The following is a 26,599-nucleotide window of genomic DNA, read 5'->3' as shown; positions in this document are numbered from 1 at the left end:
TAGTGTGACAACAGTGCTTTCTGGGTGACAACAGTGCTTTCTGGGGTCCTTCTGTGCTGCCTCACGCCCTGGCCCTGAGGGGGAAGACCCCCCAGAGCGCCCTCCATCACCTCAGGGCTCTGTCAGCCCCTGCACCCCATTGGGGGGTACCACCTTGTGCCCCCCCATCACCTCAGGAGCCATGGCAACCACTGGAGCTCGTCAGGGGACACCCCCTTGTCCCCCCCCAGTCACCTCAGGGTTATTACCCCAAGCACCCCCCCCCACACACACACCGCGCTGCCCCTTTAAGAGCCCCTTTGTCTGCGGCACATCCTTATTTACCCTCGCGCGCCTCAACCAAACTGCAGCCCGCGATTCACAAAGCCCGCTACGTCACCGCCCGGGGCCGGGCCTAGGCGCTCCCCGCCCCTTAGCGCTGCCCTCCCGCTACGCCGCCGTAAGCCATTGAAGGGCTCTCCCTAGCGGCTACGCAAACCGCGTAAGCTCCGCCACAACACCCCGCGCGGGCTACGCAAACAGCGTCCGGCCGCGCCGTTAGCCCTCCCCACGGCGCTAAGGCTCTTACGGAAGCGGCGTACGCGGCGGTGGTGAATAGGGAAGGGAAGGAGGGAGGAGGGAGAGAGAGGCAGAGCGCGGTGTGTGGCGTGCCCGCCGACCAATGGCGGCGCGGGGCGGGGCGGGGCGGGCGGGGCGGGCGGCCAATGGGCGGGGAGGGGGCGTGGCCGGCGGCGGTCGGGGTGTCTCGCGCTGGGTGACAGCTCGCGCGTGCTGATGATGGCGGTAAATAAAGGGGGGGGGGCGAGACCCCCCCTTTTTTTGGGGGGGGAGGGGGAAAGGTCCCCCCCTGGGGGGCTTGGGCCGGGTCCGGGGAGGGGTGAGGGGGGAGTAGAGGGGGGTCCGAGTCCCCCCTTTGTAATGGGGGGGTCTTGAAAGGGGGGTGGGGGGATTTTGGGGGGGTTTGGGGGCATTTTAGGGGGGTTGTGGGGGGGATTTTGGGGTGGGGGAGGAGCTGTGAGGGGAAGGGGGTGAGGGGGGTGAAGGGGGCTCGTGGCCCCCCCCCCCTTCTGATGGGGGGGGTGTTGGAGGGGAGGGGGCGTATGGGGGGGGGGGCATTTTTTGGTTGGGGGAGCTTTTTGGGGAGGGTCTTTTTTAGGGGGGGCAGCTGTGAGGGGCTCCTGGTCCCCCCCTCTTTCGGTGGGGGGGGTCTTGAAATGGGGGGGGCAACGTGGGGGGGGTCCTGGGGGTGTTGTGGGGGGAGCTGGGGGGGGAAATGTGTGGAGAAGGGGGTGAGGGGGTGCCTGTGCCCCCCCCCCCTCGCATGGGGACACACGAATATTTTGGGGGGGGGTCCCCCATCCTTCTGGGGGGGGCAGCGCCGCCGTCTTTGTCTGCGGGTTGAGAGAAGTTTGGGGACAGGGAGGAGAAAAAAGGGGCTGGGGGGGGCTTGAAGAGTCCCTTGGGAAGCCAGGAGTCAGGGGGGACGCGGGGAAAATGGGCAAGAATGGGTGTTTGGCTGAAAAACTGCGATTTTCTGTGCACCCCCCCCCCCCCACAATTAGACCCTGCTCGTGCCCCCCCACAGGGAGAAAGAGCAGAGATAAGAGCGACCCCCCCGCTGTGACCCCACAGCTCCCAGAGCCCCATTTTATTGCGGTTTGGGGCTATTTCACGCGATTTGGGGCCATTTCATGCGATTTGGGGCCGGAGGGGGCAGCCGCAGACCCCCCCCCCTTAAGTAGAGGAGCTGTGGGGTGCCCGGGACGAGCCCACCCGAGGGTGAACATCCCCGGCTGCACCTCGGGTGGGGGGGGAGAGACCCCAGGAGGGCGCCCCGTTATTTTGGGACGAGCCGAAAAATTCCTTCAGGGCTCGGATTTGCAACGAGCGCTCCTGCGAGCTCTTTTTTGGTGTCAAATCTTGCGGGATTTGCTTCTTTTTTACGGAGGAGACGCTCGTGGAGCCCTGACTGCACCCCAGGTAGTGGCAGCCGCTCTCGGGCCGAGCTGAAAAAATAGGGATGGGATTAAAAAATAGGGGTGATGGGATTAAAAATAGGGGTGATGGGATTAAAAATAGGGGTGATGGGATTAAAATAGGGGTGATGGGATTAAAAAAAGGGGTGATGGGATTAAAAGGGGTGAGGCTGGGCCCTAAAAGGGGGGTGTGTGGAGGGGGAAAGGGGGCTGGTGGCGGCTGCGAGCCCCGAGGGGCTCCTGGAGGAACGGAGGCAAAGCGACCACAGGGGCGGCTGGAGGGGGATGAGCAGGGGTTGGGGATGGCTGGGGGAAACAAAAGCATTTGGTGGTGGTTTTATTTGCTCTGAAAATAGGAGAGGTGCAAATATTTGGGAGTTGTGAGCGGGGTTTGATATTCCCGAGCCCGGCACGCTTTCAGACACCACGCCGCGAGCTGCAAAGGCGGGTTTGTTCTGCCCCTCATCGCTTTCCCGATTAATAGGAGCGAGTTCGAAGTGAGCAGGGTGGTTGGAAATTGGCAGCTTCTCAGCTCTGGAACAGTCCTCGGCCTTGCGCAAGTCGGATTTGTCACGAAGAATTTTGTTTTGTGTTTTCTTCAGGAACAATGCTTAGCAATAGGCACACACGCGACGGTTTGCAGGGAGGATTTAACCACCAGCGAGTTAAAATCGGGGCTTGATTTTAGCTGCCGTGTGTCCGGAGGCTGCTGCTGAAGAACCTGTGGCCGCAGCTGCTGAGGAGGTTTGGGTTTTGCAGCTCACGAGAGGTGCTGGAGGCCTCTGAGGATGGAGGAGCGGTGAATGAGCCTCGTGTGCTGTGGCTTGCAAAGCCAAACGCCGCCTGAGCTGCTGGCTGTGTGGCCCGGTGAGCTCCGAGGAGCAGCCAGGGGGTTCCTTGAGGCTCCTCAGAGCTTTCGTTTGCTTGTTTGTGTCTCCTCTGCTCCACCTCAGACCTTCCAGTTTGTTTTCCTCAGTGCTGAAAGTGCTTACTGGTTCCTAGTTTCCTTCAAATCATTGTTTGGTTCTCAGCACCTGAGTGAGCCGCAAGGAGTACTTTGCCCAGCGCTGAAAGTAGTGTAAGGACTACAAATTTTAAGACCTTATTTTAACTTTTTTTCTCCCTCTTGTTAGCTATTACTCTCCTGAAATTTCTTAGGACTTGTGCTAGGACTCACAAAGCGAAACTTAGCTCAGTCCTCGGCCAGTAGAAGATGTTAGCTGCTAGATTTACACTAGGAAGTGGAAATGCTTCAAAATCCAGCTGCTCTGTTACAAGGTACGTGTGAATTCTTTCACACCCGGTTTTGATTTGCAGAAGTGTAAAAAGGTTTCTGAAGCTGACCTCAGCTCTGAGTCAAAGCAAAACTGAGGTTTTTGCCCTAAAGTTGTTAGAAACGAACAGAGAGGTACGAAGCTCGGTTGCTTGAAAACTTTGCCTGTAATTTTATACAGTAATTCAGATCAAGTGGGAGAAAAGGAAGATTTATTAGCTCTGCAGCAACGGCTCGCTTTGAGCTGTGTTCTCTTGCGTGCTGGGAAAGACTGTCCACCTGATGCTTCAATGCCGAGAGCAAATTCGGTGCAAGAATCCTCTCTAGTGGTTGAGACACAAAGTGCAAAACTTTTACTGCAACAACCTTTGTGGTTTTCGTCTTGAATATTTCATCAAGGCTTTTGGTTGTTGTTTTAATTTATTTTTTTTTTCCCCTGTGGGGAATGAAACCTTCAGAGACGTTCTCGTCTCAGCAGCCTGGCGTTAATTGCTCTGTGGAGAAACACTTCACCTTCCCCAAACCCTTAACTGCAGCGAACAGGCTGCTTGCTTTTGGCATGCTGGACAGAAAGAAGCCCCCACTGCTCTCACCAGTGTCAGGGGCTGGATGGAAATCTTCACCGGTGTGAAACCCTGAATGAATTACTGCTCGGGACAGCGTGAGCTGCAATAAGCAAATCCAACAGATTTCTTTACCAGAAGCCAATAGATTTGTAAAATCTAATTTCTAGATGAGAACGTCTTGGTTGCTTGCTCATATTTTTAAGTGTGCCAAGGCTAATGCTCTTCACTTTTCTTTTTATTAGAGTTGAGATCAAAGGGGGCTCGGGTGAGGCCATTGAGTCGTACGTAGCTTGCAAGCCGTGGAATTACAGCCCCAGTACGCAGGCTTCGTCCTGCGGTGGGCTTCAGATCTCCAGGGCAGCTCTAGCACGGCGCTGGAACAAAACACCTTAACGAGGGAGTGAGGGGAGAGAGAGCACATAAACACAGGTGTGGTGACGCCGTCCTTTGCCAGCATCATAGGGAGGTAATTCTTAGATGGTCTAGAGCTAGTCAGGATATCTGCAATAATTTATATCGCAGAATATCACAGAAAATGCAAATCTGAATGCTCTCTGTTACCCTACTTCGGGCTGTTTTTGCAGGATATCCCCCCGACTTCTTGCTCCAGTGTTGAGAAGTGATTTATTACTTTGAGCGGCCTTCAGATAGGTAGAAACAAAGTAAACTTGGCTGCTTTGTGCTAAGTGTTAATTAGCTTTCTGTTGCATGATGGTAATGAGCTTACGTTAACTATTGCGCCTCCAACACGGTACAAAGATCGGGATGAAATCTCTGAGAAAATGGCAAACTCGTTGGGGCACAGCTGGAGTGTAAAAGAGATTTTAAAGGAGGCTCGCTAGCTAGCTTCCCCTAATTGGGTAGTTATCGTGTAATTCACTGAGAATTCTGTCTTTTAAGAACTTTACTGAGAAAGCAGAAGAAAACGTAGGCAGGGATTCGAAAGACAGCAGCTCTTTCCTCCCCCCGCTGCATACGAACGTTTGGCTGGGTAATTCAGCCGCCTTTTCAAATGAGGAAGAAAATTGAAATATGTGGATCTGACAGCCCAAAGGTACTGGGAGTGCATTTGAAATGTATCTTTTGTAACGTGTCATTCGTGAGAAATGTACTCTTAAAAAAAAAAATCTGACTAAGGAGATTTTTTTTTTTCTCCTGTTTTGTACCTTTCCTAACTGGAATGCAGAAGGGTGCTTTAGCCAAAGAAAAAAAAAAAAAAACATCTTCAGACACAGGAATCCCTGCAGAAGACTGGAGTTACTAAATACCGTGCTCCATCTCGGCCTTTAAAAGCAAGTTTGATCTATTAGGGTACACCTCAGTGTGCAGGGTATATATATCACAAAAACTTTTACGCTCAACCCCTCACCAAGCGTACTGAAAAATAAACTTTGTCTTTTTTCCCTCCGGGTGAACCCAGCGGCGGTTTTGAAAGACCCAATTTAATGGAGAAAAGCTTTAGTGCATTTATGTCCTTTTCAGCCCTTTCAGTCAAACCATGGAAGATCAAGTCAAGAGTTATGGGCCACAGCTGTGTTCCTCCATTGAGACCTTCTATAGGACATCAGCTGAGCTGATTAAGAAATGGTGACCACAGCTACATTCCCTTATTCGCTTTGAAAGGCAAATCCGTCCACTTGATTGAGAAGCATTGCCTTGCAACCATATTTTCCCATTTGCTTTCAGTGGGCGGCTTAGATTTGATTAAGAAATACTGTCCTATAATTACATTCGGTCTCTCTCTCATGCTATGAAAAGCCTCTGAAGACAATTCAAGGTTTTGAACTTTAAATAAAAATGGTACGGAAGAGGGATCTTTGCAGCCTGTCTAGGTGGATATGCAGATGAAGCGATAAGTAGCTTTTAGCTAGAAATACTAAAAGAGTGTCTTAAGGAGGGCAGTCGGTGCTGGCTTCTGTTTCTGTGCTGCTCCTGCTTTGTTCCCCAGTTTCCTGGAAGGGATCAGTGGCTCTAAGCTTGATTCCGTTCCAATAAGTTGATGACAAATGTGCTTTCCTCTTATTCAAATAGCAAAACCGTATTTTAGATTAAACCCTTCCATTCTTTTGGTGTGATGGGACCAGGCTCGTCTCCTGCCTGGTGCTGAATCTAACTTCACCAACTCGTTTTAGGTAGTTTAGAATTTCACATTACGTCGTATGTTAAATGTGTTCCAGCTGAATAACGAGTGCCTCGTGTATTAAGAAAATTACACAGATTTGTGGCTGACTTCTAGCTCGAGCATTATCTGCATAAATATTGAACTGTAGTCTATCAGAACAGATAATTTTTTCATACATTGCACTTCAGCAAAAGCAATTTGTCATGAACGCCTTTTTCCCCTCTGCGTGCAGATCCGTATAACTCAGTCAAATGAGGAGCTAATGGCTTTTTTGACTAATTAGGATTTGCGTTTCTCTTTGCTGTGTTTTTTTATAGTTGGCAATAGTTGGTGGGTGGAGGGAGAGGGCTAAGAATTGTTTGAAGCAGACTGCAGGGCTGTGTTTTTGTGTCTATAGATATGCTGCTAGAGCAGGGTGGCACTCTCTGCCTTTGGGTGCTTAGGGTTGTGTTTTTGGGTTGTTTTGTGGTGTGTTTTTTTTTTTTTTTGCTCTACTCAGTAATGAACAGTGACAAATGAGACGTTCTAACTCCGAGATCGTGGCTGCTTTAGCGTGAGCCAGACGGGTGCTTGATGATGAATTAACCAACAGACAAGCCAAGTTTCGGTTTGACAAAAAGAAAACCCCATCATCTGTCGGGTTGTAGAGCAGCGCTTGGCTGTTGGGGCAGGGAGCCCAAGGTGATCTGGTGTCTGTAGCTCGTCGGGGTGCAATGAGACCATATAATTATGGCATCACGCTCCTGGAGGAGCAATGCCTCCAGCTTTTTCATCCAGTGACCTTCTGTAATAGTCACAGGATTGATTTCTTCTTGGTTCTTCGGGGAAACTTTTTCTCTCCTCCCTATCCCATCCAAATCTCCTGTCCTGGAAGTGTAGGAGGCAAAAGCGATGAGTTCAGGCAGCTCATTGAACCAAGCTGGCTCCTGTTCTAATTAAACCAAGGGACTGATGGCTAAATATCTCCACCCTCTGCCAGGAAACAAAAGTACGGGGAGGCTGCTCCTCGCCTTCCTTACAGATGTTGCTGGAGGGAACGTCAGGAGGACGAGGAAGCTGAAAGCAAGACCCTGTTTAGATGCTGGCTCAGTCCTTCCTTCTGCCCTGTGTTGGTGTGTAGTGAAACCGTTTGCTGGTGGCATGGAAATCCGAGCTGTCTCGTTTGGAGTATTTCAGGTGAAAATAAGCCCTGCTTCAATACGTGCCTGATTCCTTGGGTAGAGAGGAGTCATTAGCTTGTTGCTGTATGCGAGTGCCTCGCTCCCGGTCTCCGTAGAATTGGCCGTGTCTCCTGCAGCTAGAGGAGTAAACGTGGAGGGAACAAAAGCATCGTGCTGAGTACAAAGGAGCAGGTTGGTCTGGATAGCTCTTTCCCTGAGGAGAACAAAGTTGTGTTTTTTGTTTTTTTTTTTTTCTGAGCTCAAAAAACGCACGAACAGGGAAAATCTGTTTTAATTTTCAGGACAAGTATTCTAGACTTACAATAGTATTAATTATTCTGGGGGAAAAAACCAAAACAAACCAACAAAAAAACATGTAGAGCTCTGCTGCTCTTTTAAAAGAAAAAGTACAAAAGAAATAGTCGAATCAGCTAACTGTTTATTCGCTGGAGTTGTGAGAAAGAGCCCTTAGCTCGGGTTTAATGATGTTTAATCATTCTTTCAAAAATACAAAGGAGGTACTAAAAGCTGTTCAGCTAAGCTTTAAAGAACTAAAAGCTATAACTCAGATCCAAAAGTGATTTAGTTCCAGAGGTAAGTCCGTAATCCTACCAGCCACGAGTTAATCTGTCATCAGACTAAGACTGGAAGCAAATCTATTTAACTAAGAATAGTTAATTCACCTGAATGGGAGCGGCGATGAGGATCCTTCGCACAATCGTGACTTTGTTTTGGGAGAAAGGAATAGTCGTGACAGAGGTGACATGAACTAGTGGTTTGCGAAGATGGGCTGAAAAATTCTGCTTGAATCTTGTGCCGTGCTTTCTCTCAACTTTTTGGGGGGGTTTGGTAGCGTGGCTCCCAGACCTGTCATTTTGGATGCTAGAAATGAATGAATCCTTGAATAAGAAAAATCATTTCCTGCTTGTTATAAAATGGGAAGGTTTTAGGAACAGCTTTTTGGGACGTAGGACTGTGACATCAGAACCTAGCTCACCTCTCCTGCTTTCCTTTTCCTCTTGTCCTTTTGTTGTTTCATCTCAAGACAAATTGATGTGACGAACCCTGACCTTTCAGTACGATAATTTATTAAAATAACAGATGCTGTCGAATTGGGCCTTGGCGGATCTTCAATTCTTAGAGAAGATTAATAATCTGATATTTCCCAAAGCAGGTTCCTGCTTCCTACCTTGTTCTGCTATGTCAGCGTGCTGTGGGGAGGACAATGGCATCACCCCTCACACGCTGCCTGCAACTTCCAGGAGAGGATTTCAGCCAGAACAAGCTTCATAACCTGGCAAATCAGGAATAATTCCTTGAGGAGGGGGGGGAAAAAAGTGAAACGTTTCCGTATCTACCAGGAAAGAGAGGCTCAGAACTTGCGTGCTTGCTGGCGGGCTGGATGTGCGGAAAAATGAGAGAAAAACCATTTATTTCTTCATTTTGTTGGTTCCTCTCCCTCTCCTTTTGCACACCTAGGAAGGGGCACGCTGCCTGGGTAGATTTTTCCAGGCTCGTCGGCTGAGGCCGTGCAAATCTCCCCGATTCTTTGTTGACACGAAAACGGAGGAGACCTTGGGTCGAGCCCGGCAGTCAGCAAGGCCGGGTCAGGTCGGCAGCTTTTGGAGGCGAGGGGCAGCAGCACCTCCCCTGCCCTGCACCCTGCACGTGGGTGCTGGTGCTTAGTGAGCATCCCGGCCCTAATTTCTTTCTTAGGCAAATGAAAAACGAGCTCGAGTCGTTGCCTTTGGATCAATCGGTCGCTAAGATTTACTCCGCTTCCCAGTGAACAGCATTCCTTAAAATCCATAGCCAATTTTCGAGCTGCTGTTCCCTTTCACTCGCTGGGTTTTCCAAGACTTAATAGTAGTTGATTGGCGAGTGGAGGCAGAGGGAATGATGGAGAGAGGTGTCAGAACCCTTCGTTATTTTTGTCTTGTTTTAACCTCAGCTCTTCAGACGCATCGAGGACACCTTTTGGGCTTAAAACACAGCGAAACGCGACCGTGGGCTGCAGTACTGATATTTAATACTATTTGCCTATTCATTATGGCTGGGGAGATAATAAGCCCCAGCCTGCTGGGGTTGTCTCGTGCTTTATTGCTTCAGTAGATGGCACTGACATGTTCGTTTGACTGATTGCTTTATGTGTTGTATCAGCTGCGATGTTGTTTTAGATTAGTTAATAGTCTGCCGAAGATTTTGCCAAGATGAATATGAATTGAAATGGGGGAGGAAGAGCAGCGGAGGACTACCCATAACTTACCAAGTATTCACTCCCTGCTATAATCCGTCTTTGTGTCTATCACAAAGAGATTCTCGAAGAGACTGTTAGCCTGCTCCTGAATACGAGGGCTGTTAAATTGATCTCTGCTGCAGCCATCGGTTTTGTGTGCGAGCGGTGCCAGGAGAATTCTCTTGACGTGCTGGAGCTATAAAACTTCGCCTCGTACCTGTGAGATGGAAGGGCTTGGGTTGGGTTTGGGTTGTTAAAATCGCGTGCGTTTTGCTGCAACGGCAGGAAGCAATTAGCAGTTTTTGCAAAAGATCGGGGGGGGGACGGAGCAAGGCGCTCCAGGTCAAAACGTAAGCTCTGACCTTGCTAAAGGAGCTCTTTGCAGGCGGTGGGGAATTGCGTTTAATTTTGGTGGTGGTGTTGTGAAGGTGGCTGGGAATTGGGTGGAATTCTCGCTCGAAAAGGTCGAGGGTGGTTGTGAAGTGTTTTTAATATCTGATGCCTGAACTATTGCTGTCAGCCTCAACTCTGAATGCTTTGTTTATGTGGGAATTGGTGATAAATGCGGTGTATACTGAATATGAAAAACAGTGTTTAAAGATTATGGTCAAAAGAAGTAATGCTTTCTGCATTCTGATGAAAAATCAGCTTTTTGGCTGCATCTCAGCAGGCCGTGATTAGAAGGAATGATAAGGTAGGGTAAGTGGGGACGCGAGAGAATGGCTCTTTATCTCCTCTCTTCCTGCTTTGTTAGGCCACGCTGAAATCTAACATGGCTCGTTTTGTTTAACTTGTGCCTTGTTAATTATTCTTAATCTGCCTTGTTCACTTGTGCACAGGTCCTGACCCGGGAATACGTCAGCACGTACTCCATCCATCCCAGCCGCCTCGCTAAACTTGAATACTTGCCGAATTGGTCAGTGGTAAGTGAGAAAGGAAACAAAAAGGCATCGCTTTGGGTACGAATCCTGACGCTTTGGGGCCGGTGGGGAGTACAAACTGTCGCCTGGATTTCCAAATAGTGAAAATGGGTGTAGCTCTGTTCATTTGGCTTCAGCACCGCTGACTTTACGTCCATTACAGCTCTGGTATTGTCTGCTTTGGCAGAGAGAGAGGGCTTTTTTTCATGAGTGATGTTCAGGGGCAAACATGTACCAAACTTTAAAACCCCGTGGCATGCCACTCTGATGTTGTCACAATTATGGAAATAGAATTCATTGTGAATTCATGGATTCTATAAAGCTGCTTGCTTGACTCATAAAGTGAAATTATTATTTTATATTGGGCAGTTAGCATCTCCTTGCAGACTGTTCTAATGCAAAACATTTTTTTCATGTTTTATTCTGATAATTCAAATTGTATGTATTTGCTGTAATTGCTTCAGGCTTATACAGATGTAACTACCAGTGGAAGGGCTGCGCTGACTCTTTCCCTTTTTGACTGTTTCACTAGGACTAAAGGAAACATCATGAATTGTTTTAATGCAGAGTGCCTCTTTTATACAGTGTATCTGTATCGTGTTTCCCAGCTTATTAACACTTCAAAAAGCCAAACCAAAAATAAAACCTCAGGAGCCTATGGAAAGAAAAGGGAGGGGGGGGTTTAATGTGTTGCAATAAATGAAGAAACATTAACTTCCAGAACACCATGAACTAAGAAGTATACAGCATTTTAATAATGCTTTTTAACATCCACAGCCATTCCGTAGCAAGTTCCCATAGTTTCAGAGAGCTGTAGGACCTGGATCCTTTTTTCCTGTTCATTTTAAGGTGACCCCAAAGAATAAATTACTATCTTAAATCTAGGTTCAAAAGGTGATCTTACCATTCTTTTTATTCATCTCTTGGACTTGGACAAGAAACGGTGGGTTTGGCTTAATAAGAGTATTCATTTTTCATCTTTTTAATATTTCCACTTAAATATTCATCCTTAAAATATTTTAATTTTTAAAAACTTCCAAGCTTCAACTTGTACGGCTGGGGAATTTGAATAGCTGTGCAAATTGGCGAGTTTCTAAGGAGGGCTGTATTAAAACGCTTTGCGAGCTGAAGAAACTCGCCTTGCCTTCGCCCTCTTGTGATTATTTTCAAACCATAAACTGCCAGATATATCCCTGGTGGATGCTGAGCTGTCTCCAGTTTAAGAGAATCTTCATCAGGAAGGAATGTAGATAGAAGACACATGCACATTTGAAACTATTTGTTGGCCTGTGTAAAATGGGAGCGATTGCTCTTCGAGGACACAGGCAGCGTGCGTCCTTCTGGTTTAGCTGTAAATTGCTTCTAGCCCCAGAAAAGCAATTTGGTGTTTTTCTAACTTTCTGGTTCGAGCCTTTCTGGTAAAGGAAGTTTCTATCTGCAGAAACGGTGGTTGGGCTAGGATGTCCAAAGCAGCTCAGCAAGCACAGTAAGCAAAAAAGGCAGGGTGAGGTTCCTGAAGACTCCAGGCATTGCCTTGCTTTAGGAGCAGGGGCTGGGGGGCTTTGTACTTTCTGTTCAGGCTTCATCAGCATGTTCACAGAAAATTTCAGTTTATATGAGGTAGATTTTAGAATGGCAGTCATGTTTAAAACAGCCTGTGGGACATTAAACCTTTTCCTGGAATACTCAAAATTCCAGCGTTTTAGGGGAAAAAGGGAATGTTTTCCCATCGCTGCTCCTTTCCCAGGGAAGCTCTGAGCACCGGATTGAACACAGCTTTAACAATTTCTGTGATGCTTGGTGGTTAGATAGTACCTGTGAATGTTACGTTTTCTGCAGGTGTGGTGTGTTGGGGAGCTGAATTTGGGGTAAATGTGTCCAGAATGGGTGGGCTGTGCTGCTGCCTGGTGTGGGATGGGTTTAATATCCAGTGTGCTGTGGGACTGGGACCTTAATGCCTCTGGTTTGGAAGCTTTGGGACGCTCACATCCACCAGCTGATGGAAATGCGAGCCAAGTGGTGTCATCCTGGTCAGGTATCCCCCTAAAACTACAGGAACTTCCTAGGGAGGATGGCTGAGCTTCCCCAGGGCGCTTCAGAGGGCTGAGTCCTGCAGAAATCACATTTGCTCCCACCAAGAATACCAGTGCAGGAAATAGGATTTCATAGATTTCCTTGATTCCCACACTTTTGAGTGTTTTTTCTTTTTTCTTTTTTCTTTTTGTAATGATTTGAAGATTTCTTTGAAAACCGATTCCCCAGATTCTGGATTTGAGCCTGCAGCAACGCGTGCACTCGCAGCAGCAGTTTAACGTTGACATAGTTATAATTAACTTAAAGGAGTAAACAGAACTTTCCATGGAATTTGGCAGTGATGTCCTGTTTTAGTCGAGCTCCCTTGTGGTTGCAGCTTCGAACTGGAGCAGGGCTGCATGCGTGGTGCCGTGTGCTGGGCACACGGTGTCTTTTGCACAAAATCCTCCGGGCTCGTGGCAGCACGTGTGGGACACTGGCCACCTCCCAGACGGGGATGTGAGAGCTTCCAGAACTCCACAAACTCGGGATTCGGACGGAGGAGTTCTCTTTCAGAGCTCTGGGAGGTTGCTGAGCTGCTGCCCTTGCAGCTGATGCTCCAGAGAAATAAAATCCGTGGGGTTTGCAGCTCGGGGCCAGCGCCCATCCTGCTCGTGGTGATCGCAGCCAGGACAGGAGGGAGGTGAGAGCAGTGCCTGCTTTTGCTGTCACAGCTGAAGGCTCCTGTCACAGCTAGTCAGAGCCCTTATTTGTCTGCGTGTCTCTTAAGTTGTGGTTTATTCATGTATTCACAGTAGCTATTTAATTCACTGCTTTGCTTGCCTTTTCAAAGAAACCCCGTACACCTAATCATCTGTAAATTTTCCGAGCGTTACTTCTTTTTTTTTTTTTTTTTGTCAGTTGGGTTAATTTGCCTGTAACTAACTCGATAGTGTGTCATCTTGGATAGAGAGAAGCCAGCCACTGTAGGATATAAAGCTGACAATTTTTAATAAAACATGCTTTCAGTGTAATTGAAAAAAAAAAATCTCTAGGGCTGCTGTTAATCTTCGGAGGCGCAATCTGAAAGCCTGAAACCAGCAGGGCTTGGACTGGAGGAGTAAAGGGAGAAACCCAAACCCATTCTTGCTCTGCCAAGTGGATGGCTCTTGGGAGAAGAAGTGGAGGGAGAGCTTGTGGAGTGTTTTCTGCTGTGCTGCCTGAGCTAGTAGCTGCGGACCGTGCCCAACTTCAGAAGGACAGACAAGACCTGCCCAGGTGATGGGGCCATGAAGCTCTTCCTTTTCACTAAAGAAATACCAATTGCACGATGTTTCGGTGTGCAAGGTGCCATTTGTTGGCTCCCACAGGCTTTGGGAACCGAGCACGGGGTAGGAGTTTTGCTGTGAGCACGTGGAGGGCTTTTGCTGGTGGAGGAACGTGGCTGTCTTCAGCAGGGAGTTTTTTTTTCCCCATCTCCCGAGCAGCTCAGATTACATGTTTTCATTAGACATCTGGTTGAATAATTGGTTCCTCACAAATGGGTAGGTTAAAATAATCAGAGGAATAAAGTTTTTGAGTAATTGTATGCAATTTTTAGCTGTATATTCTCTCTGATAACTCCTTAATTTGCATTTTCGAGTATTTGCAGCAGGCTAGAAGTTCCACCCTGAAGTTGTTTGGAGAAAATTGTTTGGGGGCAGGGGGCCTGGAAGGTTCTTGATTTTTTTCATCGAAGATTTTTAAACTTCAGTGGTGAAATGCCGTGTATTTGTGTAGGATACCTAGTTCTGATGGAACCCCAGAATATCTCAGGATGTTTTTCCTGCGGTGTTTTTAAACAAAATCGCAAGAAAGGCAGGCGTGTTTTATTTAATGCGATAGCAATTCCCCGCGGACTGCTGAAATGCTGCTGTGTTTCACTCTTGCCACTCCCGGGAGAGGGATAAATGAATGAAAGAATCATTCAGTCTGAGCTTCCCACCTGTCTTTTAGAGATGACTTCCAGATTGCAGCTGAAGGATTTTTGTGCCGGTATTCGGGGCTCTTATTTGTTCTGGAGCCAGCCCTTGAACAAATGGGAAGTGCACCGAGTTTCCAAGGCTAAGCATCCAGCGCCTTTCCTGATCCATAAACTTTTTTCTGTAACTTCACAGACATTTATTTCGAAAAAGAAAGCAGCAAATGTCAACAGATCTGGGCAGATGTCTTTAATCAGTTTCCAAACGTGTAACAATGGTACAAAGGAATATAACAAAGTCATGTGTTTTCTTTTAACACTCTCTTAGTGTTAAGATTTTCTGCTGCGTTTGGGTCTTGAAGTTGTTGCAGGATCTTGCAATAAGCTTTTCCAGGCTTACGAGCCATACAGGTAAAGAAAGCAGGGTCTGACCTTGTGTTTAAATGTGTTTAAGTTATTTGCAAGGTGAGAATTTTTCAGATTGTCTCTGAAACGTTCCTGGTAGTCCAAGAAGAGCTGGCTGGTTGTAATGCAGCTCCACGCTCTTCGGGTACCACTGCTCTGTGGAAATCAATGAAATTGTTCCTCCTGCCCCCACCTCTTACCTGGAAAAGGTCCAGGCAGGCAGGAAGGGACGGCTCTAGCCATATAGCTATCTCTTCAAACGAGATCCACCTTGATGGAAGAAATCATAAAACCAAGAAAAAAAATCTATTTTATTACTATGATGTTATGTTGTGATTGCCAAGAGAGCAGTTCTCGTAGTTTCTTTCCAAGACCTTAAAATGCAAGATGTTAATTCGTCATTATTACGCTGGCTGCCTGCTCATGGCTTATCCTAGACTGTCACATCAACCACAGAAACTTGGGTTCGGTTGTTGCTTTATCTTAAATGGCTCCAACTCTGTAATCTTGGCAGGGTTCCCCCCTCCCTGCCTTGTGCGACTGTGTACAGGTTCTGACTCATCTTTGTGTTTCCCTTTAATCAGGGCTTTTTAATTTCTCCTGCTAGTGCGATGTTTTTTTATCCTTTCTAGGAGGTTGTGGCAAGCTGTTTGTTTACCTACATAAAACAGAGGAACAAATTTTGGTCTTAATTGTGTGCATGTGTCTTCCCCTGACTTATTTAGTAATCAGTTAGCGTGTGGGGTGGCAAGGCTGAACCTGCAGACGCTCCAGCTGCCATCAGTACGTGTTGCACAATGCCGGAGAGCCTCTTTTCATTATTTTTTTTCATGGAAGGAGTCAAAAAAACGTGAGTCTAATGTGCATCCGTAACGTGAAGGAGAAAATCTGAAATGTGGAGCGTGGCAGAGGCTCAGCGAGCAGGGCGGTGCTCGGGCTCTCCCTGCACAGCTTGGGCATTAAAACCACAGCGAGGAGAAGCAGGGGATCTTATCTGACAACAGCCTTGGGAGGGGAAGTGGGAAAGATGCATAATTTGAGTCGTTTGGGTTAAACGAGCACCGTTTATGTCTAACTCACAGAGCAGCCCAGTGTATGTGGGATTTTTTTAATAGGGTTTAGATTTGCAAGGGAAGTGTTTGTAGGTACCTAAAGAGAAACAGGTGGGGAACATCACAGGCAGCATCAAAGATGCTTTTGTCCTGAGAATAACTGAGCGAAGGTGTAACAAAGCTGCCTTGTTAACCGACCAAAGTTGGTAAAATATCTGTCCTCTTTTCAAACAGGAAATCTTGCTGGCCCACACAGGAAAAGCAAAAGCAGTTGACAAAAGGCTTGTAATTTATATACTGACAGCCCAGTTCATTGTTAAACATGATTCTTTAATGCGCTGTATCTGGTGTGTGATTGATTTCCTTGTAGCCTGTTACCCAGCTGAAACTAGCAACATATCAGCCTTATTTCTTATTTCTTTTTTTTTTTTTTTTTCTTGGAAATTGAGGATAAATCCAGCGCTCTTTGGAAAATATTGTGTCCCGAGACCTTGCAGAGCTGGTGAGTGACTGCGCTGGGCAGCTGCTTCATCCATCTCTAGGAAATAACGTTCAGAAGGCCCATTTTTTGTTTGCTGGAACAAATATCGGATATGCCTGCGAGACTCAAGGGTTAAATTCCCAACACTGTCGCATATGGCAGTGAGCAGAATCACAGATGTTGATGATACAACATAATTAGTATTCTTTTATGTAAATGAAGGCTGTCAATGTTACCATAGTGTCTATACTCTTTCAAGCTGGAATCTCTGCCACTTGGTCTCACCAAGGCTAGACGGGATTATTCCACGGATTTCTAGCAAGGCTTGAGCAGGAAAATGAAGAAGAAGGGGGAAAAGAGGTCTGGGAGGAAGGCGAGAGAAAGGTGAGCAGGAACGCTTCCAACTTGGAAGGAGGAGACCGGACCCGTCCTTTGTTTACTGTCGCATTTCCAAAAGTCTCTCCAGGTCCTGGGATTTCTGAGTGAATGAACACCGTCCAAGTGCGAGGTGTAGCGATTTTAACTATTGCAAATAACTGAAAGGGCTATTTAGGCACTGAAAAATCACCGTGTTGAGATGAATTCTGAAGTGGCTACTTGAGCTTCAATCTGAAGACGAGGAGAGTTAAAGAACAGAAAAGCTTTGATTTTATATATATTATTTTAAATATATATGTATTTATTTTTTTTCTTTAACAGATTTCATCTTTAGCAGCGATATCAGTGGAAAGAGTTAGCAATTGAGGTAAATTTGCATCATTTTAGGACCATTAAAAATAAGTTTTCTTAGCCTGGTCAGAAAGGTTTTCTGTATACCATTCAGAGGCAGTTGTTCCATATCTATCCTAAAGCTTTTAGAAGGTGTGCTGTCGCCTTTGTTATGCTAAACTCTGTCCCTTGTAAAGTGATTTTTTAACTAATTGTTTTAAATACTTGATCTGACACTGTCTGTGACATCTGTAGCCACTTTGTGCATGTCATCGCTGTCCCCTGTATCACTTTGTATTCTACTGAAGTACTGTAGCCAGATATATATGAGCAAATAAATTAATTCTTTCTTGGATTGTTATACCAGATACATTTTTTTTTTTAGTCTTTTTTGCCTTTGGCAAAATGCAGGTTTTTCCTATTTTTTCTTTCCTCTATTTAGTTGCAGTTTACACTTGACAACTATTCTTTTCTACATATTTGTTGTTTGCAAAAAATCATTTAGAAATGAAATTTAATTCAGGACAGATTTTTTTTTAATCTCCTCCCCCCTTCCACCAAGTTATCGAAGCAGCCAAAATTGAAGTGATCCCAGGAGGTGCACGTTTTTACTCTTTTTTTTTTTTTTTTTTTTTTGCTCGGATTTTTTTCCTGCCATATGTTGGGTCAACCACTACAAAAGACTTAGGATGAAGAGGCTACGTGTGATCAGCAGACTTATAGATTATCAGAAATGAAAGCAGGAAAATGAAATTCCAAGTGCATCTTCCCTGTGATTTTTTTTTTTTTTAACGTCTAAGTATTTGGGTTCCTAAGTGCATTCGTGCTTTGACTTTGAGGTAATTCTGTTCCCTAGAATAAGTGTGTTTTCCGCAGTAGCTCTTGCACTGAGGGGACTAATTGTGTTCAAAAGCAACCTTGTTTGCTTTCTTAGTTTATGTGCATCACAAGAATATTTTCTCTCTAGGGTTTTGAAGCTGTGATGCCTTACAATGAAGACTTAAGTAGTAATTAAATTCTCAAAGAACCACCAAGGCTCCTTTGGATGAAATGAGGATGTTCCAGGCTCTGTACGTCGTGTCGTGAAGGAAAGAATGTTTAGACATGACTCAGTGAGTAATGCGTGCGTGTGGGTGGGCCTGGGTGCTGTTTCAGTGCCCTGATGGCTTTCCCTTGTATCAGGACTGCACAAAAGACACCACTGCTGGCACGAGGAGTGGCACTTTAGTTGTTCTCCTTGTACAACTGAGTATCTTTTATAAAACACATGGACGTGTGTTCATGCAAACAAGTACGCATGCAGAGGTTTCATTAGGTTTACTCTAACAAGATGTTATGCATTTCATTTTTTTCCCCCCAATGATTTTTAAACATTAAAACTATTTGGGAGGGTGAGGGAGATAGGAGAATTTGAGGGTAGAACGTAAAGCCTGCAGACTTGAGCTATCATATAGACCAGGTCTGGTTATGGCCATTACCTGATATTTTTGTGGCTTCTGTGAAAAGTTGCTAACCTCCGTCTAGTTCCTGATGACACGCATTCCAATTCCAAATTCATTTTGTATGTATCAATTTCAAGAGGGCAGCTAAAGATCAAACGTGTGGACTGAATTAATGTTTTTCTCTCTGGAAGCGAGCCATTCGGGTTGGGTAGGGCACGCTGGCAGATGTCTGGGCCATCCTTAGTAGACGGATAGACAGTCTTGTTCTGCAGAGCTTGTCAATCCAATCTCTTTTGCTGCTACTAAAAACTGCTCTTAAAAATATTGTGCACAGAAATAATGTAGTCGGTTGAAGGAAAACTGCAATTGGAATCGATGTGACGCGACATCTGTATTTTTATAGGTCTTTACATCTGGTACAAAAAGAGAGCATTTTAAATATGGAAGTGGGTCTAAGATTTTTTTTTTTCTTTTTGCCTTCCAAGGTCAAAGCAGCGAAGACTTCTGTAAGAGATGGATAGATGCAAACATGTTGGGCGGCTACGACTCGCCCAGGACCATTCTATCCTGAACCCGCAGAAGTGGCACTGCATGGACTGCCAGACAACTGAATCTATCTGGGCTTGTCTGAAATGCTCCCATGTAGCCTGTGGGAGGTACATCGAGGAGCATGCACTTAAACACTTTGAAGAAACCAGACATCCATTGGCAATGGAAGTTAATGACCTGTACGTGTTTTGTTACCTTTGTGAAGATTACGTCTTGAATGATAACCCCGAGGGTGATCTGAAACTGCTAAGAAGTTCTCTGTCAGCGATTAAAAGTCAAAAACATGATCCGTCGACGAGAAGTGGCAGGACTTTGCGATCCATGGCTTTGGGAGAGGACATGTGCAACCATCAGAGGACCCTTCAGGGACAGTCTCAGATGCTTACAGCTCTCTGGCACAGGCGCCAGTCCTTGCTTACAAAGGCGCTGCGGACCTGGTTTGATAAGAGCTCCAGAGGCCAGCAAAAATTACAACAGAAGAAGCAAATGGAGGAGCTGGAGAGGAAGAAGGAGGCAGCGAGGCAGCGGCGGCAGGAGATGAAGAGACAGCTTCTGGAGGAGCTGGCAAACACTCCTCCAAGGAAGAGTGCGAGGCTGTTGTCCCACGTGCACAGAGAGAACTTGATTCCAAGGAAATTCAGGGAGGTGGCGACCGCTTCCCCTACCTCAAGGCAGATGCAGAGCAGCAGATTCAATCAGTTTTATTCCATCCGGCGTAAGCCTCTGATGACTCCCGGGGTGACGGGTCTAAGGAACCTGGGAAACACGTGTTACATGAATTCTATTCTGCAAGTGCTAAGTCACCTCCAGAAATTTCGAGAATGTTTTTTGACGCTTGATCTCTGTGAAACAGAAGAACTCTTAGCCAAAACTGTGAATGGGAAGTCTAGGATGCCTGGCAAATTGGCAAATGGATCTGCTGCTAATGAGTCAGGGAAGACTGACAAAGTGGGATCATATGGCACGCAGAGCTTGCCAGCTGGCTTAAATGGTGGCTCCTCGATAAGCAGGAGTTTAGAACTGATACAACCCAAGGAACCAAGTTCAAAGCACATCTCCCTCTGTCACGAATTGCACACCCTCTTCAGAGTGATGTGGTCTGGCAAGTGGGCGCTCGTGTCCCCGTTTGCCATGCTGCATTCTGTGTGGAGTCTGATCCCAGCGTTTCGGGGCTACGATCAGCAGGACGCTCAGGAATTTCTCTGCGAGTTGTTGGATAAAGTTCAGCAGGAGCTGGAGTCGGAAGGAACGAAGCGCAGGATCCTCATCCCTTTCTCTCAGAGGAAGCTCACCAAGCAGGTCCTGAAGGTGGTGAACACCATTTTTCACGGGCAGTTGCTGAGTCAGGTATGCAGCTGGTTTTGCGCAGAAATCAGTGGGAGCTGTTAACAGCGAGAAACAATGGCTTTTGTTTCTTGAGGAACCACCAGATACCGAGGAGTAATTGCTTAGGAGTGCCTCCTGAGAATGAAAACTGATTGCTGCTCAGGTTGTCAGTGGTTTCGATGCTTTTCATGTCTATTGTAAATTTAGTGGACGTTTGCCACTTGAGAATGACATCTGCACTAGCACAGAGGTTCTGAGCCCCTACTTTTAAGTTTTTATTGTGTTTTTAAAGCGTCTTTGTAGTGCTCATCCCTTTATGGTTTTGTTTCTGTGACTAGAAAGAATACGATGAAGGACAGAGAGGGCAGTCAGCCTGCGCCATAAAGAATAAGCTGTCTGTGACACTTCTTATTTGCAGGCCTTTGAAAGTCATCTTGAGATGCTGAGCATGCTTAACATATGTTTCTGTAGGAGCTGAACGTGCCTGCCCTGTCACGCTGCTTGGTCTTTTATTCCTGTGCTGTTCCCTTGTCTGAAACGCATTACTCCCCACAAGGCTGACCCTGAAAGCACAGCGTGTTTGAAAGTCCTCCACTGCCTTTGCTGTCCAGGAGAAATGAATGCTCACATAACTTGACACTTCAGGGCTTCCACGATCAGCCCCCGAGGCGTATGATGTGTGTGCATCCCCGGCAGTCTCTACGTGGTCTGTCTCAGTGCCAGCCTTGCTGTGCCTACCACTCCTAAGGACTCCCATGCACGTTAAATACCAAAAGGTGTATTTTTTGAGCTAAAGCTCTGGATTTCCAGGGAAGGAGTGCTTGAAGTCCTGGTTTGTTTGAATTGTCTCTGCATTGCATGAACTTCTTGCGTGCTGCTGAACTGAATGCTCTTTGTCCAGTTGTCTCTTGGCTCTGAAGGTGGTGCCTTATGGCTAAGGTCAGTGTGCTAGGCAGGGCTGTTAGCAGCAGGAAGATGTTCACAAATCAGCGTGAGCTATCTTGTTACAATATATTATAAATAACTTGTCAAGGTATTTATTCTCCCTGTGTACCTTGTGTTGAATTTTAAACCTCTCCAAGCACAGAAGACCTCCTTCCCTATCCACTAGCTACACTGAGTGCATCGTGAAGTTACTGATGCTGTCAGAGGATGGAGGTGGATGGCTGGAAAGCCAGTGCAAAGCTGGGAGCTGGTTTTCTGGTGGAGAGTTTTCACAAGGATGCAAAGTGTGGATCTGCTTTCTGGTTTTGTTACCTCCTCATCTTCTTGCTTGCTGCCTCTGAGATTAGTGGAAAACTTTTCTGCTGTTCATATTTATAATACTTCAGAAAGACAGCAGAAGTGCACTTTGAATTTGTCCTTTCGTGCTCCATTCATGAATAATTTTTATATAGTTAGCAGATGAAACAGAGGAATTACACACAGCACTTTCGAGTGTGCAAGGAAGATAGAGAAACGAGGGAAGGAAGATTGTGGGATAATTGCTAACCCATACTGTCTGTAGTAGAAAACAGAGTGCTCGTTACCCAGCCGTGGAGTGGTATTACACCTGCGATATCTTCTGAGGAAGTGAATCCCATAAAGGTGAATGTTGTCTCTGTTTCTGGAGAATTGAGAAAGTCTAAATTATTTGCTGCAGACACTTCTAATCTGAAAGCTAAATCTACGAAGGTTTCTCTTGACCTGCTGCCCATTTTTCTGGCTGTGAGGCTGTGCTGCTCCTTGGGCGTAAGCTTGCCATTTAGATGTGAATTTCAAACGTCTGTCTGCAGGTGTACGTGTACCTAACTTCATTTGTGTACCAACATTTCATTCCCAGGTCACCTGCATAACGTGCAACTACAAATCCAACACCGTTGAGCCCTTCTGGGATCTTTCCCTGGAATTTCCTGAGCGCTATCACTCCATTGAGAAGGGGATCATCCCCGTTAACCAGACGGAGTGCATGCTGACAGAAATGTTGGCCAAGTTCACAGAGACTGAAGCTCTGGAAGGGAGGATATATGCATGCGACCAATGCAACAGTAAGTCTGCTGCTGTCTCTGCTGATTAGAAGTCCTGTTTTTTTTTTTCTGAGAGGTTCCTGATGTATGTTTTGTGCCTGAAAACCTGGTGTGACCGATACATACTCCTCGCTTGCATTGGAGGGGAAGGGGGAGGAAACTTAGAGCTTGGGGGGGATTGGATTGAGAGTCAAGAGGAGAAAACAATAAGGAACAATAGTCCTTACCTGCTGCATGGCAGGAAAGCTTTTGTAACAAGCTGTCTATCTGCTCTCTGCTCTTGACTGAATCCTTTAAGCAGAAATCACAACTGCAGAGTTCTCGTGGTCTGCCACTAGGTTAGAGTTTCTCTCTCTTTGTAGGCGTTTTGTCAAAATGCAGTGAAGTGACATTATTCTGAGAGTCTCAGGTTAATGTATTACCTGCTATATGAATGCGTGTGTTTTGCTGTGCTCAGCTAGAAGATGACTTCTGTAGCAGGTCTGAGTGTAAGGTCATTATATTTCTGAATGTAATTTTAGCCTCGTGTATAATCATGCAGCTCAGCTACTCTGATAAGCTGTGTTTGGATTTTTTTTTTCATGTAGGTATTTATGGCAAATGTTTATTCCCTTGGGAGGAAAATGGCAATAATTTGCCTTGCATTGCAACGAGGCAGCTGAAATAACAAGTATTTGTAGAGACCTCTTTGCTATCAACTTGTGAATCAGTTACCAAGCATCTTCCCAAAATGTTGGGAAATAACCATTGACTGAGATGTCCTTGAAACAAAGCCAAATATAATTTGGACAGATTCTGATTCACAAATAATGTTCACAAAGCGTCATTGTGATCGAGCACAGCTTTTATCTTAACTCAGTCTTCTGTGATTTATTTTTTTTTGTGGAAGCCCAAATTTTAACAGTTGCTTCAGAGTTAAACAGCTAAAGAAACATTTAACCAGCTGAAAAAAAAAATCAGGGAAAGGCAAATAAATAGCTTGCATCTAGGTGCCAAAAACTATTGGGGGCAGTGCTTGTCAGACGCGATAGAGGAGGAGCAACCCATCTGTTCTGAGCTGGTGCAGCGAGGTGCAGAAATCTAATTAACAGGTACATTTCTTATTGGAAACTGAAAGCCACCTGTCTTCCTGGTACGGTGGTGTGTCTGGTGTTCTGGAAAGAGTAATCGCTGGGAAGAGGAATGTTTTTTCCCCTCTTCTCCAGTTTCTGTTCAGCCATCCCTTTTGCTTTGTGAGCGGGCAGCACTCCTCCTGGAGGTGGAACCTTGCTGGAAGCATTTTCCCCTAACTTGTATTAATATCCTGGAGCTAAGTTTGCTGGTGTAAGCTTTGTTGCAGTGCTCTAATAAATGGATTGAAGTTTTATTTTAAAAGAACAGAGTGTCAAGTAGTGTTATTTGTATGCTGGCAGCTCACCTGCTGAAACTGCTGCAACCCTAGATGTCAAAAAATACTTTAAGTGGTTTTAAGCATGGTTTTTGATCTTAGGAAGTTGTCTGTGAAGGAATGCATAAGAAGTGTTTACTCGTGTTTCTATCCTATGGGTGCATGTGAGATGGACTAGTGCTGCTGGAAGAAAAAGAGAGTTCATAATGGGTTCTCTTTCGCTCTCAATATAATTACACCATGATAATTACACCTTGCCTTGATATTTTATTTTTCTTTGGTAGGCAAACGGCGAAAGTCTTCTCCTAAACCTCTTGTTCTGAGTGAAGCTAAAAAGCAGTTAATGATCTACAGACTACCTCAGGTCCTCCGACTGCACCTTAAACGATTCAGGTGAGCGGGGCATGCTGCAGGGTGTCAGGCAGGTGCCTTGTGTCTTTTGGGAGAGAAGTGCTAAGTGGGGTCCGGCAACTTCTCTCCCTTTCTGGGAAATGCATGTCTATAATTGTTTTACCCAGAGCAGGTGTGTAATGCTTGCTTCTAACTCTAAAACCAGTAGCCTGTTTGTAGTGTGTTTTCTGTTACGTCCAACGTAATGTGTTGTGAATTGTACTTAATGATATTTGTCTGGTTTCGGAGACAGCTTGAAGCAGTGACTGTGAGATGGATGAACTGATCTGTTGAGTAAAAGATTTGCTGAAGCTGGAACCCCTGTGATAGTCAAATATATGCATTATGTTAAATAAAACATAGCAGGCAAAGTTCAAAATAAAAAAAAAGTTTCTAAAATGGTTAGCGTAGGCAGTTACGAGATGTGAGGTTTTTATATCTATATAGCTGAGCATTTTAGATGGCATTTGGTTGTCGCAGTAGATGTTCTGTTTTCTTTGTTTGGCTGTTACGTATCCCAACAATGCTGGAACTACAGCCAATGGGCATCAATGACAATTCAGTTTTATGCAAAAGATGACTGCAGTAGATTTTAAAGTGAAAACAGAAGGAAAAAATTGTGATGCCCTCTTGAAGGAAAGCTCTTTAAGCTGTTCCGCAGTGGCTGTTGAGTGCATCTTCATTCCCACAGCCCTCTGCTGCTGCCCAGAAAGGTCCTGAGCCTTTGATTGTGCCCTTGTGTTTGCAGGTGGTCTGAACGCAATCACCGTGAGAAGATTGGGGTCCATGTCCTCTTTGACCAGGTACTAAACATGGAACCTTACTGCTGCAGGGACTCTCTCTCCTCTCTTGACAAAGAGACCTTTGTCTATGACCTCTCCGCTGTGGTGATGCATCATGGTAAAGGGTTTGGCTCAGGACACTACACAGCATATTGCTACAACACGGAGGGAGGTGCGTGTGCCTTATTTTGGGGGAAACAAATTCAAGAATCTCGGTTTTTATTCCATAGACATAGTGCATAGTAAAGCTTCGTGATCGAGGTTGTTTGGAATCAGGTTTCCTGCCATTCGGTAGTTTGTTTCCCAGAATGTATTGCTAGTAGCATGCTTTATTTTTTTATTTTTTTATTTTTTGGTATAAAGACCACAGATTGCTGCTCTTTGCTTTGTGGCACTTCGGGATGCCTTTTATTGCTCACTGTTAACAGCATGAATGCTTCATTTTCTCACGGGATGTAACTCTGTGGAGCTGCTCCAGCTGGGTGTCTTTTCTCGGTATCCTTGGGATGGTGAGATAAACAGAAAGTGTTTTGAAACCGGACAGGGACTATTCATGAATAACATCCGCAGGGTTTTTGTGAATTTCCAGCAGTCTTTCTGCAGCTGAATCAGCATTGATTCTGCCTTTTAACTGATGCAGAAAGAGGTACAAATTGTCTGTCTCCGGAGAACTCTTATTTTCCTAATTGAGTTTTTGGGCTATAATATGCAATTGGTTAAATAATGATTCCATATTTCTAAGCTGTGTTAACAGCACAGAAATGGTAAAAACGTTTCCCATTTTAGAAACTCCTTTCCAAGGTATCTGTAGGGCAAAAGGTAGAGATGCCTTTTGTCCTACATGACCCTTTTTCTCTGTGGATGTCTCCTATGAACAGTTCCAAAATGCATCTGACGAAGAAATGATGCCTCCCCTACTAATGTCCTCTTTCTCACTTTGATTCCTAGGTTTTTGGGTCCACTGCAATGACTCCAAACTGAATGTATGTAGCGTGGAGGAGGTGTGCAAAACCCAGGCCTACATTCTCTTTTACACTCAAAGAACAGTGCAGGACAAAGCAAGAATCTCAGAAAAACAACTCCAAGCTCAGGTGCTGTCCAAAAATAGTGATAAAGACAGAAGACTGACATTCCCATGATGGGAAGCTCTATAACTCAATCAACGGTCTCAGTTGTTTTTTGTTTTGTTTTGTTTTTTTTTAAACCATTGGTGTTCACATCTTTCCTCTTTGAATGAAAAAAGGCTCACTGCAGGAAGGGGATCAGATCGTGGTGCTTGCCGCCCAGGGTCTGGAGAAGTGTATCAAGCTGTGCAATTCTGATGCGTAAGATTGTAGTCAGAATCTTGGTTTTTAATGAATATTATTGTTAAATTATGCTCGTAAAACGAAAAGGGAGAGTTTGATGCTTTGTATCATTAGTTTCATATCAAAATAGATTTGAGTAACACATGTAACATGGCACAACCAGGAAACAAAAGCATTCAACTGGCTTCCAAACACCTTCAGTACCTAGTAATGCTGACAGACCTCTAGAAAGAGCAGGTATCGTACCATCCCCTTTAATTGTCGTTCAGATTTCCAGGGTTTGAATCACACCCAGGTATTTATTTTTATGATTGTCGGATAAATGGTGTTGGCTGCCCTAAAAGCCATTCTTGCTGAAGAAATGTTTGACACTCTTCTACAAGAGAAAATATTCCCCAGACCTCAGCTATTTCTGCGATACTAATTTATTTGCTATCATTTAAGGGCAAACCTTATTCCTAAAAATGGCTTAAATGGCTGGCTATTTTTTTTTTTTTTTCAGTGTTATGGGGGCTGTGTGCACACTTGATGGTTTGTT

The 26,599-nt window shown here is 45.5% G+C and overlaps 1 protein-coding gene across 2 annotated transcripts; it reads left to right on the top strand.

Moving 5' to 3' along the window:
• The first annotated feature begins 734 nt into the window (after positions 1-734).
• USP49 (ubiquitin specific peptidase 49) lies at positions 735-25,989 on the top strand. Of its 2 annotated transcripts, XM_032203357.1 has the most exons (9): positions 735-783; positions 10,173-10,256; positions 16,864-16,909; positions 17,840-17,984; positions 18,800-20,210; positions 22,012-22,216; positions 23,867-23,975; positions 24,721-24,926; positions 25,703-25,989. In XM_032203357.1, the coding sequence occupies exons 5-9, from the start codon at positions 18,828-18,830 to the stop codon at positions 25,891-25,893; spliced, it is 2,094 nt and encodes a 697-aa protein (XP_032059248.1). In that variant the 5' UTR covers positions 735-783; positions 10,173-10,256; positions 16,864-16,909; positions 17,840-17,984; positions 18,800-18,827; the 3' UTR covers positions 25,894-25,989. The 2 variants fall into 2 exon arrangements, with proteins under 2 accessions (XP_032059248.1, XP_032059249.1); XM_032203358.1 differs by lacking the exon at positions 16,864-16,909.
• The last annotated feature ends 610 nt before the right edge of the window (positions 25,990-26,599 follow it).

This window comes from Aythya fuligula, chromosome 25, assembly GCF_009819795.1.
Source record: "Aythya fuligula isolate bAytFul2 chromosome 25, bAytFul2.pri, whole genome shotgun sequence".
NCBI classification, from domain to species: domain Eukaryota; kingdom Metazoa; phylum Chordata; class Aves; order Anseriformes; family Anatidae; genus Aythya; species Aythya fuligula.
The sequence above is the reverse complement of the archived record's forward strand: the minus strand, read 5'-3'. Positions and strand labels throughout refer to the sequence as shown.